Source organism: Ursus maritimus, unplaced genomic scaffold, assembly GCF_017311325.1.
Source record: "Ursus maritimus isolate PB19 unplaced genomic scaffold, ASM1731132v1 scaffold_2, whole genome shotgun sequence".
NCBI classification, from domain to species: Eukaryota; Metazoa; Chordata; class Mammalia; order Carnivora; family Ursidae; genus Ursus; species Ursus maritimus.
The window spans coordinates 73,869,255-73,882,902 of NW_024424452.1; the positions used below are offsets into that span (position 1 = coordinate 73,869,255).

The 13,648-nt window shown below is 35.4% G+C and overlaps 1 protein-coding gene across 4 annotated transcripts in view; it reads right to left on the reverse strand.

The window, feature by feature from the left end:
- The window catches only part of NME7 (NME/NM23 family member 7), a 243,095-nt gene that overhangs the window by 123,480 nt on the left and 105,967 nt on the right, over nucleotides 1-13,648 (reverse strand). For all 4 annotated transcript variants that reach the window (XM_008695848.2, XM_040636186.1, XM_008695838.2 and 1 more), the window contains exons 9-10: nucleotides 11,592-11,660; nucleotides 4,808-4,909 (exon numbers count right to left, since the gene is read on the reverse strand). In XM_008695848.2, the coding sequence (XP_008694070.1) occupies nucleotides 4,808-4,909; nucleotides 11,592-11,660 (171 nt within the window). The remainder of the gene's footprint in view (nucleotides 1-4,807; nucleotides 4,910-11,591; nucleotides 11,661-13,648) is intronic.

Sequence of the window (13,648 nt, forward strand, 5' to 3'; positions counted from 1 at the left end):
AAGAAAGAAAGAAAGAAAGAAAGAAAGAAAGAAAGAAAGAAAGAAAGAAATGGAAAATGAAACAAATGGAAAGATATCCCATGTTCAAGGACGGAAAGAATGAATACTGTTAAAATGTCCACACTACCCAAAGCCATCTATAGATTAAATGCAATTTCTATGAAAACTCCAAGGACATTCTTCATAGACATAGGGGAAAAAATCCTAAAATTTGTATAGAATCACAAAAGGTTCCAAATAGCCAAAGGAATCACTTGACCAAAAAATTCAGAATCCCTTAAATAAGGTCCTTTACATAAAATATTTTACAAACATATTTTTCATAAAATAAGGCATAATGATGTGAGGTTATTTGGCTTGTCATACACACCAGTCCAAGAACAAATACATTCTGCACAATTTTTCCAGGTAATTTACCACTTCTTTGGTGACTCTTTCAGTTTCCTAATGGCTCAGCAGGAAAACCACCAAACTACTCAACAGTGAAATTCTTGAGCAGGTGCAATCAAAACCTCTTTCAGAGGCAAATTAGGTTTTCTGCCTAAGTGGATGTATTTTCTGCAGGTGATGGTGTGGTGAGTGAATCTTTCTCTAACTGTAAAGAAACCTGTGATATTTGTTTTCCCTTTCATGCAGTAGACTCCAACATTTTTAAGCACCCTCGTCAGTAAAATATGTAAATACATCAAAACATGTATGTAGTTTAACAGGTTATATAAATGTACTCTTATTAGTCTATACATTAAATTTTACTAAAACTTAATTTCTTTTTATAAAGTAAATAAATAAAAATGGAAAGTTTAACATACCCTTCCCCACCAGTGACGTGTGTTGTGAAGCACCCTTTCTTGCAGACCACTTCTAGAGAAACTGAAATAAATTCTGTTCATACGCAATGTGTGTTTCCTTCCAGATATAAGAGAACAAATCTGCCAATAGTGCAGACATCAATGATGAAAGTGAGGTCGATTCACAACATATATAGTTACCAAGTGGTCTAATGTTCACTGTAAGGCTGAACCTTCTTTTGAATCAACTTAAAAAGTAGTTCTACATCTTAGAAAGAATAAAGAAAAAAAGAACTCATTTTGGTAGATGAAATATTTTTCTTTTTTTCTTTTAAAAAAATTTTTTTATTATGAAATATTTTTAAATAATGAGTGAATACCGGATTTTAGGTACACATTAAAAGTAGCCTGTCTATTCATTAATCAAATATTAATTGTATGGCCATGACACACCTTGCATTTTTCCCACACACTAGTTATATTTACATGTTTTGTAACCCACAGTCTCTCTTCAGACATGGAAATGACTAAGCAGTGATGACATGAATTTCTAAATTATTTTAATACAATACATGAATAGATTGGCACACTGGCAGTTTAGAGTGAGACTGCCATTTATCAATTCTACCTCCTAAAACTAGACTATAAGTTCCTCAAAGATAAGGACTATACTTATTTGATCATTATTATAAACCTAGCGCAGTGACTGGCATGTAGTAAGCATTGAACACTTACAATTTTGCTGGAGGGGTGGAAGAAAAGGGACAAAGAAAGAGAGTAGAAGAAGAATAAATAAACCAAAGTCTGAGAACAAACTTTAAGAACCATTCTATTGTCCCTAATGCATAGTTTGACTATAACTACTAATGGTATTTTTTCTGAAGATATATACATATGTATACATGTTAGATGGGTATATAATATCTATATATGCCCATCTCTATATATCCATCAAAGGCACATGATCCTGCTTAACATCCCGCACCTGCACTTAGTACATAATTCAAGACTCTGAGATTCAAGAGGAGAATCCATCCCAAATCAGGACCAAGTCCTCAAAAGTTCATTTACTTTCAAGTTTTATGATACATTAAAAGGTATTATTGTAAATGTAACAGAAGTACTTTAAGGAAAATTGGCAAAATACAGGAAAGTAGAATTTAACATTATCATAGTTCTACCACCCAAAGACAACCACTATTAACATTTTTTATGTTAAATTCATACCAAATTTTAGTATCCCTATTAGTAACTTTCTATAATGCTACAAGGGGCTCGTGGACAACTAAAATGAAAAAAAAAAATAGTAGAGTAATTCCAACTATGCTTAATGAGGGAAGACTTAGGATCTTGGAAGAGTTCCCAACCTAAACTCTCATGAGATTATGAGCTCATTAAGGAAAGATACCTTGTTCTAGTCGTCTTTCTTATGGCCCAGCCACGGGCTCAAGCAGTGAGCCCTGTACATACTATTCACTCTGTAAATGTTCACTGAATATACATCTAGAAAGAGAGGTAATCAGCAAACTTTTATTGTTAGGACTCTTCCTTCTATGATTGCTCAAGGCTCACTCCCAACTACTCCCCGACGACCTCATCCTCTGTCATTCATTGCCAAGTAATTTAACTACAGTAATGATAAAGATCTTGTTGCAGCCTGAAAGTGAATCTGTTTTATTCTTCCCTGACTTTCATCGTGTCATTTCCTTCTTCACTTAGCTAAGTTCTGCTCACTCCTTGCAATTCTGCTCAGAAGTCATGTTCTTCAAGAAGTCTCCCCGGATGCTATTTTGCCCCTCTCAGGCTGAGCTAAGTGCTAATATTCTGGGCCCCCATCGTACCCAATGCAAGCATCTAACACTACAATTGCCACAGAACGTGGAAATGAGCCACTTACATATACTGCTCATTCGCAGACTGTGAGCTCTTTGAGACGTCTATCTTTATATTCACAAATATTAGCACAGTTTCAGTAAATACTTATGGAATGAATGAAAGAATGAATGTAGTCATTCTATCTTTGTTCTAGTTTATATCTAATTTGCCGGTTCAGTCAGCTGTTCACTCACAATTTTAATTATCTTAAAAAAACAATAAACAAAACCCTGTCCTGATTTCCAACAGAAATCAGATATAAAAATGGCAAACATCAAGATCTGTTTATTCATGTAACCAAAAAGTATCCCTTTCTAATTTTTTACAATGACTAATCAATAAACACTCAACATCATCATTTTCTCTTAAAGTCCTCTACATTAGAGTCAGATTTTAATAATCACACTTTCACAATCACATTTAATACTTAACTTCTATTCTTCTTTGTCCCTGAAAAGATAGAGAGTAGGTCCTGCCAACTCTTTCTCTAATGGTGTCATCAGGTCTGCTCTTAACTGTTTCTAGAGCCCTTGCCTTAAACCTCTTCCAATTTAGTTTGCTCTTGTTGCATCAAGGGAATGACTCCATATGCTCAAAATTAAGCTAAATATGAGGAATTGCTATTTCCTGCCACATGGGATTCCACTCATACAAAATCCACAATTGTAGCCTGGATTTTAAGACTACCCATCCCAAATTCATCTCTACCAGCATTCGCTGGTACCACTATCTTTAAAAAAATGTATTTCCTTGTGCTTCTAGGTATGCATTTCCTATTGAAGTCAAGCAAATATTCTTGCTGTATACCATAGTAAATTTGCAAATTCCTTCACTGTTGCCTTTGTACAGGCTTTAGAGCTTTTCTCATTCTCTTTGTGCCTTGATTCTTCTTTAAAACCCCTTTCACTACTCTCTTCCTCTAAGTAAGTTTTCTCAATTATCTCCAGGTCATACATTTGCTCCTTTATTAAACAATCCTTTAACATTTGCATTTTACTTGAACTAAAAATATTTTAGCCCTTATTGTATGTTTCTCTGTGTTTTAAAAGATCATTATGTGTGTGCTCTTCAGTCTTTGAGAACAGGTATACTGCTCTCCCCTACAGAGCTTAATCTAGCAGCAAGCACTCTCACACAAGTTGATTTCTTAATAGGTGCTGTTAACTTTCTATCCTACATATAAGGGAACTCAATAAATGCTCTCTGGATTAAACTGAATTAGATGCTCATATTCAATAAACTATTTATAAGTGATGGTAAAATAAAGAAAAGAGAATAAATTTGAATTATAGTTAGGGGCGCTTGGGTGGCTCAGTCCATTAACCATCTGACTCTTGGTTTCAGCTCAGGTCACGATCTCAAGGTCATGAGATCGAGCCCCAAGTTAGCTCCATGTTCAGTGTGGAGTATGCTTGTCCCTCTCTCGCCCCCTCTGGCCCTCCCCTGGCTCAGGAACTCTCTCTCTCTCTCTCTCTATCTCCCTAAAATAAATATAAAAAATCTTTTTTAAAAATTACAGTGTTTAAAATCAGTAATGCTTCCCTTAATCCTACTCAGCTTTTAACATTTGCAGGGAGATTTCTCATGTGTGTTCTAATGCTACTTTTGCTTTTTAGGTCCATCCCCTTCCTCTTCACTCTTTTTTCCACCCAATGTCTATATGAAGAAACCCCAAAGCAAAATGAAAAGTATACTAGAGGTTATCAAGTTTCACATAAGTCCCATTGCTCGTACTTATGGTATGAAGCCACCATATCAATATTCTTCACACTGAGAGCTTTATTTAGAGCCTCCCTATGTCAAAAGATAATTAGTATCTTAGATAAGTTCTATCAGACAGCTTGATCAATTTATTTATCTAGACAATTTAGCATGAAGAAACAATAAAAGAAAATGCCACAGTAAAGTAAAAAAATACACAGTAAAGCTTTCTGCCCATTCTATACTGTCACTAGGCTAATAAAAAATTCACTTTTTCTTGGAATATTAAAAATTATTCAAAATGCTATTCTGAATAAAAATTTATCTGATTTAGTCATTTTGGTATTATTTCTTTTAAAGAACAAACTAAAACTATTAAACCTGTTAAGATTCTTAGCTAGTGAATAAAACAAGCTTGATTAATATTTTAAACACTAACTTACGGGATCAGCAGGTCCACAGAATTCTCGAAATGTCTTTGTAGGATTATTTTGTTGAATCTCCATTGCTACACAAGGGCCAGAATACATTTCTGTCACCATCTCCTATGATATATGAGAACATTTAAAATGAGTAAAAATTAATGATCTTTTACTCAGCCTCTTTTAATTGCACCACTATTACAGATATTAAAATCTTACATTTGAATCCTCATGTACCCCACATGCCAAGCAGCTCCCCAATTCTGTCCATTTCTCCTGAAAAAAACGTGTTTTAGATATGTTCCCTCATCTCAATTCCTACCACTAGCATCATTTAATGCTTTACCACTTGAGACTTTCATTAATTGAAATGATCTTCTTGTATGTCTTCCTTTTAAAGGTTTCTCCTCTTAAATACAGTCCTATCGAACATTCCTAAAGATCTAAATTTCAAAGTGTTTCTTCCAAAGACACTTTTAAAAATCATAATCATTTTCAGAAATGAAGACAACAGGGACCAGATTCTCTCACATTAAACATCTAGAAATGAGACAATATATATGAAACAACAGTTTTCAAACACTAGATGACAGGCAGTGCAGTATTATGATCCCTGATAAAAGAGAATCAAATGAAGTAAGCCATATGACTGCCCCCATCTTACTGCCTGGAGGAAGTTTCCAGATAATGGGACAGGGAGAGGAAACACAACAGAGCCCAACACTCTCACTGAGCAGAAGAGACAAAGATTGGAGTTAGGGAGGCCAATGTAGCTAGAATTTGTAGGACAGATTACTAGAGGAGGTGAGAGAACTATGGGAGAGTAAGTTACAGGGATCTGCGGAGAAGTTCACCTGAGTCTTTGGCTAAGAGTCTATATATGTGTAGAGGAAACTACCCAAAGCGAAGAAAAGAACTCCCAGAAGCAGTTAAGTGAAACCATTCACAGAGAGAGCACAAGGCTGAGAAGACTTTGCATTTCCACCAGCCGGAGTGGAAAGCCCTCATGTGATACACAGGGCATCAGGTAGAGCCCTCAGAAGGGTATTGCACCATAATAGTTGGCCTTATATATGGAATGTTCTGTACCCCTCCTATAAAGCTTAAAAGCAAGCCTTGAAAAGGTCAAACTGATCCTAAGTAACTTCCGTGAGTGCCAAAACTATGTCAAACACTCTTTGAAGGAATATGACATACATACCATGTAACATTATAAATTTCACATTATCCAGCATCCAATAAAAATTACTAGGCATGCAAAGAAATAAGAAAATATGAACCATCACTAGAAGAAAACTCAACAAAATGACACAGATGTAGCAATGACGGAAATGATTTTGGGTACATAGAATGTTAAAACGGCCAGCGTAAATGGGCTCTACATGCAAATTAGAGGAAGGAAACATGGACATGATGCAGAGAAAATCGATGATATTAAAAAGGCCCGAAGAATACACTCGTGGTGAGCACAGCATAACATATAGGGTTATTGAATCACTATGCCATACACATGAAACTAACGTAACACTGTGCCAACTATACTCAAAACAAACAAACAAAAAAAACACCCAAATGGAACTTCTAGTGATGAAGACTACATCTGAATTAAATACCCTGGATGGGATGAACAAAACAAAATACTGCAGAAGGACAATAAATTTGAAGACATGAAATACCAATTACTCAAAAGCAAGCACAGACAGAAAGAAGAATGAATAAAAATGTACCACGGTAATTTTTTTTTCCAACGACAAGCTGTCTAATATGCATATAATTGGGAGTCCCAGGAAAAGAAAAGAAGGGGTGATGAACAGATAAAGATTCCAAGAATTAATTGCTAAAATATTTTCAAATTTGATAAGACTCATAAGCCAACAGATCCAACAGAGTCCAGGGAGAATAAACGCAAAGAAAAGTACAGTGAGCCAATAATTAAATTGGCTAAAAACAAAAAACCCCAATAACAAAAAACTCTTAAAAACAACCCTTCCCAAAAGAGACACATAACAGTAGAACAAAGAAAGATGCAAATGACAACAACAAAAATCTGTCAGCCTACAATTCTATTCCCAGGTAGGAAGTTTTTTTTTTGTTTGTTTTGTTTTTTAAGAGAGGGTAAAGGGCAGGGAAGGGAGAGAGGGCGAGGGAGAGAAACTTAAGCAGGCTCCGCCAACCGCAGAGCCCGATGCAGAGCTCAATCTCACAACCCTGAGATCATGATCTGAGCTGAAATCAAGAGTTGGACACTTAACCAACTGAGCCGCCCAGGTTCCCTGGAAGATATTTTTCACAAATGAAGGAAAAATAACTTTTTCGGTCAGACAAAATGTGAGAGAATTGACTACCAGCAGCCCTATAACATAAGACATGTTAAAGGAAGTTCTTCAGACAGAAGGATAATAGTATCAGACAAAAATAGGGACCTACACAAAACGATGGTAAACATGTGAGTAAATATAAAATATATTTTTTAGTTGGTGTGAAATATAATTGATTATTTAAAGCAAAATATTAAAAATGCATTGTAGGGTTTATAATATAAATGGAAATAAAGACGTATGACAACCACAGCACATAAGGGGGGGAAACGAAAGTATATCTACTCTTTTAAGGTTCTTAACTATATGTGAAGTGGTATAATGAGAAACACGAGAGAAAGAAAAGTACCTCTCACAGTGTCTGGAACACTCAGTGAATGTTCTTTTCTTCTCTACATGGGGAAAAAATACTTCAGGAAGAAGTGAAAATAAATATAAAGACTCAGAGGCAGAAGTACAGTTGGTGGGTATGAAGATCAGTATAGGAGCCAGGAGATCGGGAGCTAAAGTGAGACCACAGGAAAGCAGTAAGAGATGAGGCCAGACCACGTAGGGACATGCAAGCCATTTTAATGACTTTGGAGAGTTTATAATATACAATGACAAAGTAAAATAAAGGTAATTTATTACAGAACAATATTTAAATATTAATTGGAACTCAGTAATCACACCTAATAGAAATGCCAGAAGTTAAAAGAGGAGGGAAAGAGCTTCACAACTGATATAGTCCACAGAACCCTACTCATTAGAATCCCTAAAGGTATCTCCCTGAAGTCACTCTGCTATTTCACAAAGGTCATATGTAATTGATTTTTTATGGATAATTATGTTGAGTCTGATTTTCTGTCTCATGATGTTGAAGTACTGCCTATACATAAATGTCAAGAGCCAAGTTCTCAGTGGGGGCAGAAGGCAGCAGGAATATGCCACCCAAAAAGAGAGGAGTGAATTTTGTCTGCTTTTCTTCCATTTACCTCTCTCCTTGTCTTTTGGTGTTAATCACAAATACCATTAAAAATACAGGCATGAAGGGCTATGCAAATGTACAAAATGGAAAGAAAAAAAACCTGTTGGAAAAAGGACTCCATCAAAAGCATAATGTGCTCCTTAAAAAAGTGGACCCAACAAAATTCTCAAGTCACCTAGGTTTTTGTTTTTGTTTTATTTTGTCACCTCGATTTTTAATTAAGTAAAAAATTACCAAAACCAAACAGACCTGTTTGTTTCCTTCACAGCCCTTTGACTCCTGCCTTTTATGATGGGATCATTTGATTTAATGTCTGTCCTCACCAGACCATAAGCTCCATGAATGCAGGTAGTGAGCTTTTCTTTGTTCATCTCTCTACTTGATATCTAACACATTGTTTGGCACACAGTAGACACTCAGTATATAGATGTAGTAAATAAGTGGATCTTGATAACACAGTGAGGTAGGAATTACCTTTTTATGACTGCAAATGCTGAAGCAACAAATGTAAGTGTAAATGATCAACACAGGATTTACTACAAAGAATTATGTCAGATACAATAATGTCAGTGATGCTGTCCCTATTTCACACTATACATCCTATATTTAGGAGGATCGTTTCACCAACATATCTTCATTTTTTTTATTATGATATGTTAGTCACCATACAGTACATCATTAGCTTTTGATGTAGTGTTCCATGATTCATTGTTTGCGTATAACACCCAGTGCACCATGCAATACGTGCCCTCCTTAACACCCATCACCGGCCTAGCCCATCCCCCCACTCCCCTCCCCTCTGTAACCCTCAGTTTGTTTCCCGGAATCCATAGTCTCTAGTGGTTCCTTTTCCCCTCTGTTCCCCCCCACACTTCATTTTCCCCTCCCTTCTCCTAACGATCTCCCTGCTATTCCTTATGTTCCACAAATAAGTGAAACCATGTGATAATTGTCTTCCTCTGCTTGACTTATTTCACTTAGTATAATCTCCTCCAGTTCCGTCCACGTTGATGCAAATGTTGGGTAATCATTCTTTCTGATGGCTGAATAATATTCCATTGTATACATTTAGAATAATAAAATGAGTGGAACCACTATTATGACCTGATATCTCTTATCATTTATTTTATATAAAAGAATGTGGAGACAAGGAGGAAGAAGTGTTGTATGAAAAGTTAGAATAAGACTCAAATCACCTGTTTTTGTCCCTTTAGACCATGTTGCCTCTTAAGATTATTTTTACAGGGTCTTCTTTTTGAATTAGATAAACTTCCTAAAATTAAGAGACATCCAACAATCTGCAGCGTTTAAAAATTTACCTCTTCCTTGAACTTAAACTCGAGTCCTGAATATTAACTGCCATGAGAAATAAGAGGCCTTGTGGGAAATACAATATTCACAATAACAAGTGAGACTCAGTATTTGCTATCTGATTTTTGGGGTCCCAAATTAACCAACGAAAGATACTTCAATCACATGCATTTGCAGTGTACGGATACAGATCCTCACACAACCTCCTTTGAACAAAACCGAATTATAAATGGGAAAAGCATTTTAAAAGCATTAGAATAAGAATATTTACAAAATATTAGTTACTTAAACAAAATATTACTGGGATAAAAACATTCTTATTTCCCTTTGGAGAAAATTTTCAAAGAAACAATTTCACTTAGTATCAACAGAACTTTATATCATATAAATACAGAACATCTCATAAAGATACTTAGATAATGTTCTGGTTCATGTATATACCCCATTTTCCCATTAGCAGAACACTCTAAACCAATTTTGATTTGAGATATTTGTTTTACACTGAATAAACCATTTCAAGATGAATAAAAAATGATAAGCATTACTAAAAATGGCTCACAAGGCTAACTTTGAAATAATGTAGTTTTTCTTCCCAAACAGCCAATATGTTCTTTATCGTAAGTAGACTGTTATTAATATCACAAGATTTAAATAGTAGTGACAGAGAGACTATCTTACTGAGAGTACCAGACAGAAGAAAACACATCAACACCAATTATTCTGGGATATCCTGACATTACAGTACGATATTGCTACTGTCATTCAAATTCCTGATTTCTTAGGGAAAATGACACACCCACCCAGTGATGTTTTTACTTTTACCTCTAGAATTCCCCAAATCAAAAGAAAAAAATCCTAAGAGTAAATATATATTACCTAAAAATAAATTACATGTATAGTATTTTAAAGCACAATATAGGAGACATTAAGTCAGAAATGAGGGGTTTTTTTAAAGTTATTTTCCAAAGGGAAATATGGCCCACCTCACATGTGTGCACAACACTAGTGACCTCAAGTATCTGTTACCAAATTCAATACTACATGATATTGTATGAAACTATAACTGATGATCAAAAGATATGTCTCCATGGGTTCATCTTATGCACAGCAGAGCTGTAACATAACATGAATGGAGGAAGATAGCAGTTTTCAACCATATTTTTTAAAGTAAAATTGAACAAATAAAAGAAGGAAAATATATAAAAGAGAGACTTAAGAAATGGAAAACAGCTGTCACTGTTTGAATTAAATAATAACACATTTTAAAATTCTTCCATTTAAGAAAATGCGTAACTCTAAAATGAAGAAGCTTGTAAGATTAAGGTTCAGTAAGCTGTAACAGAAGGAAAACCCACTGTGGTTCCTCTAAATAAGGTCTAAAGGGACACCAGTACGCTGAACACAAAACAGATTTCACAATCAGTCCTGACTTTGTAGGACTAAATAAGACAAAGTCTCCGGCAGGTTCTCAGACCAGTGTATTTGTTCTTTTTAAAGAAGATTGAAAGGAAAAGTCATAGAGAAGTGAGAAGGGAAATCTAGTCTCATTGTCAAGAACGGTAAACTTTATGCCAAAAAAAAAAGCCAACACTCTGTAAAACTCTGTAGATGAGGAGACAGTCCACCAGCACAAGTGTATCTAAGATAATTTCATAAAGAGGAGAAGGAAACTAATTTTGATCAAATATCTACTATGTTTTATTTTAAGGAACGACGTTTGGCTTATCATTTGTTTTCAAGAACGTACTTCATTGCCCTCTGACCAAATCCTTTCAAATCTTCTTATTTCTTCAGTCTCAGTCACATTTTGAGATGACTCTACCTGCATTTATATCATTAAAGAAGATGTTAAATAATGCCCTGGAGTTATACTGTAACTATTTGCTTTTACCTTTCTAAAGCATTTGGAGAGTCTTCCTCTCTGAGAATATTATAAACTTCATAGAGAATGTCCAAATGTGTCAATATCCCAGCAAATTTTTTTTTTGCACTGTGGTATATTTTTGTTTTACAAATGAAACAATAAGATATTTTAAAAGCTGATTCAGTGGCTCTCAGAGATAAGAATGCCTCAGTCATGGGTCTGACCCGCTGGCAACTGGCAGACTCGTGAAAACTTTCATGATTATAAATTATACCGAGATTCCCCAGATTTAAGATACACAAACTGTTTTCAGTACCACTGCTTTACATTTACTTTGATACTTACATTATACTCAGACACTACTCCTTTATAAACTTCATAAAACTCTTCAACATTAACTCGATCCATGTTGAACTGGATTGAAACAAAGCAAAACATAACATAAGCCAACCACCAAAAGAACATAAAATGAACCACACTCAGCACTTGGCATTTATGATCTCTTGGATAGATTTTCTTTACTTTAAAATATAAACCTTGCACAAATTAAGTACTCTGAAAATGTGTTGTTAAAGATCAGCTCATCAGTAATAAAAATGGGTAACATTTATTGAGTACTTAATGTATCAAGCACTGTTCTAGGACCTGTACACGCATCATCTCATTTAATCCTCACAACAAACCCATAAATTACGTCACGTGCAGGTTACATAACCTTCAGATTTGCGTTCCATCTCAAGCAATCTGACCCCACTGGTCACGCTCTTAACCACTACACTCTACCTCTCTCTGAATGAAACCGCATTCTCAACACACATGAAAAACTTACAATGTCATATTGTTTACTGATAGACTAGTGGCCCAAGAAATATTACTAATGAAAAGTACTTCAGATTTTGTAGCAGCCAAAAATAATACCCTTTTCCTCCCAAGCATTCAGAAAAATCCCTAGCTTGGTTCATAGTAAAGCATTTACACGAATTGTCTGGAAATCTAAAGTCAAAAAGAATTACAAGAGTATGCTTATAAGATAAACCTATAAAGACTCTTATCCAGGCAGGATTCAAATTTAGTTAAAAATAAAATTGCATTAAGTTCTAGGGTCTCAAGAACTAAGACCTTAGATTTTTTTTAAATATCCTCAGAATTAACAATTTTATTTTCTCTCCTACTTTGTTTCTTTATTGTCACCAGAATTGAAGATCACTGAGAAATTTCTGCCTAGCTGGGCAATAATTCAAGCTGGGAGGATTTATTCCATAGGCAATATAACTATTACAGGCAGTGAATTTTGTTTGATTTCAGTGTTTTATCCTACAGTCCCACAACTTGTTGTATTTTTAATATAACAAAATAATAGACTATATAATATTAAGTACTTATAATTTGCCCTGGAAATTCTACAAGGCATTGCCTAAGGTTATTTCATTTAATTCCTAAAATAATACATTGAGGCAAATAATAATGTTCCCACTGGCCGGGAGATCCATGGGTGTAGAGGGCAGCCAACCCACGATTCAGAAATAGAGCTTCCTGACGCCAAAACTCAATGACTATGATTGCCACTAAACTACCATGCCTCCCCCATAGGTTCAATCAATCCTTTTCTTAATTATTATTCTTGTTTTCACCAAGCACCTCCTCTGGCCAACCATGCTAGGTTGCAGGCCTAGAGTCGGATCAATGTTTAAATCTAAAATTTCTACAAAACACACCTTTTTAAAGCAGGCTTAGGTCCTACAATCCTATGAATACATCACCAAGCTAATACTTTTAGGACGTTTTGGCCAACAATTTCTTTATAATCCTAGGTAAGATTCTTCAACTTTCTTACTAGTCTCCAAGTTTGGCCTGATGACTCTGCAAACTAGTCGATATTTCTGACCTTTTATTTGGTTTGCGGGCATTCCTACCAATTAGGGACACAAAACTGTCAGAATCCCAGTTACTGCCCTGACCCCTGATTTTGGATGATCCTAGGACTTCACAGAAATCAAAAGCAGTTCCTTCTCAGGAAAAGAACACATAAATCATACTGGTAAGAAAAATCTCAGCTCCAAAGTCAGTATTTCATTATCAAAATAGCATAAACTTGCTGGTCTTCACACCTTGTAAAACCCAAATTGTTTATCTGACTCCTGTAACAACTTGTACCCCATTTTTTGTCAAGTGCTGGTAAGTACAGCACAAAGGTGTGAGCTCTACAGACATGGGTGTTGTTTCCTCAGTGAAGGGTTTCCTATAAATGCATCCACTAGGCAATTTTGAACAGTTGTAGGCTCTTTGGAGGTCAAGTGGTGTGACTGCCAACAGAAGCTGAAATGTGCTAACTCCAAAGAAGGCTCTGAGGGAAAGTCCAGAAACCAGCAGAAGGCCCTGGTTAAGGGAAAAATCTCAACTGA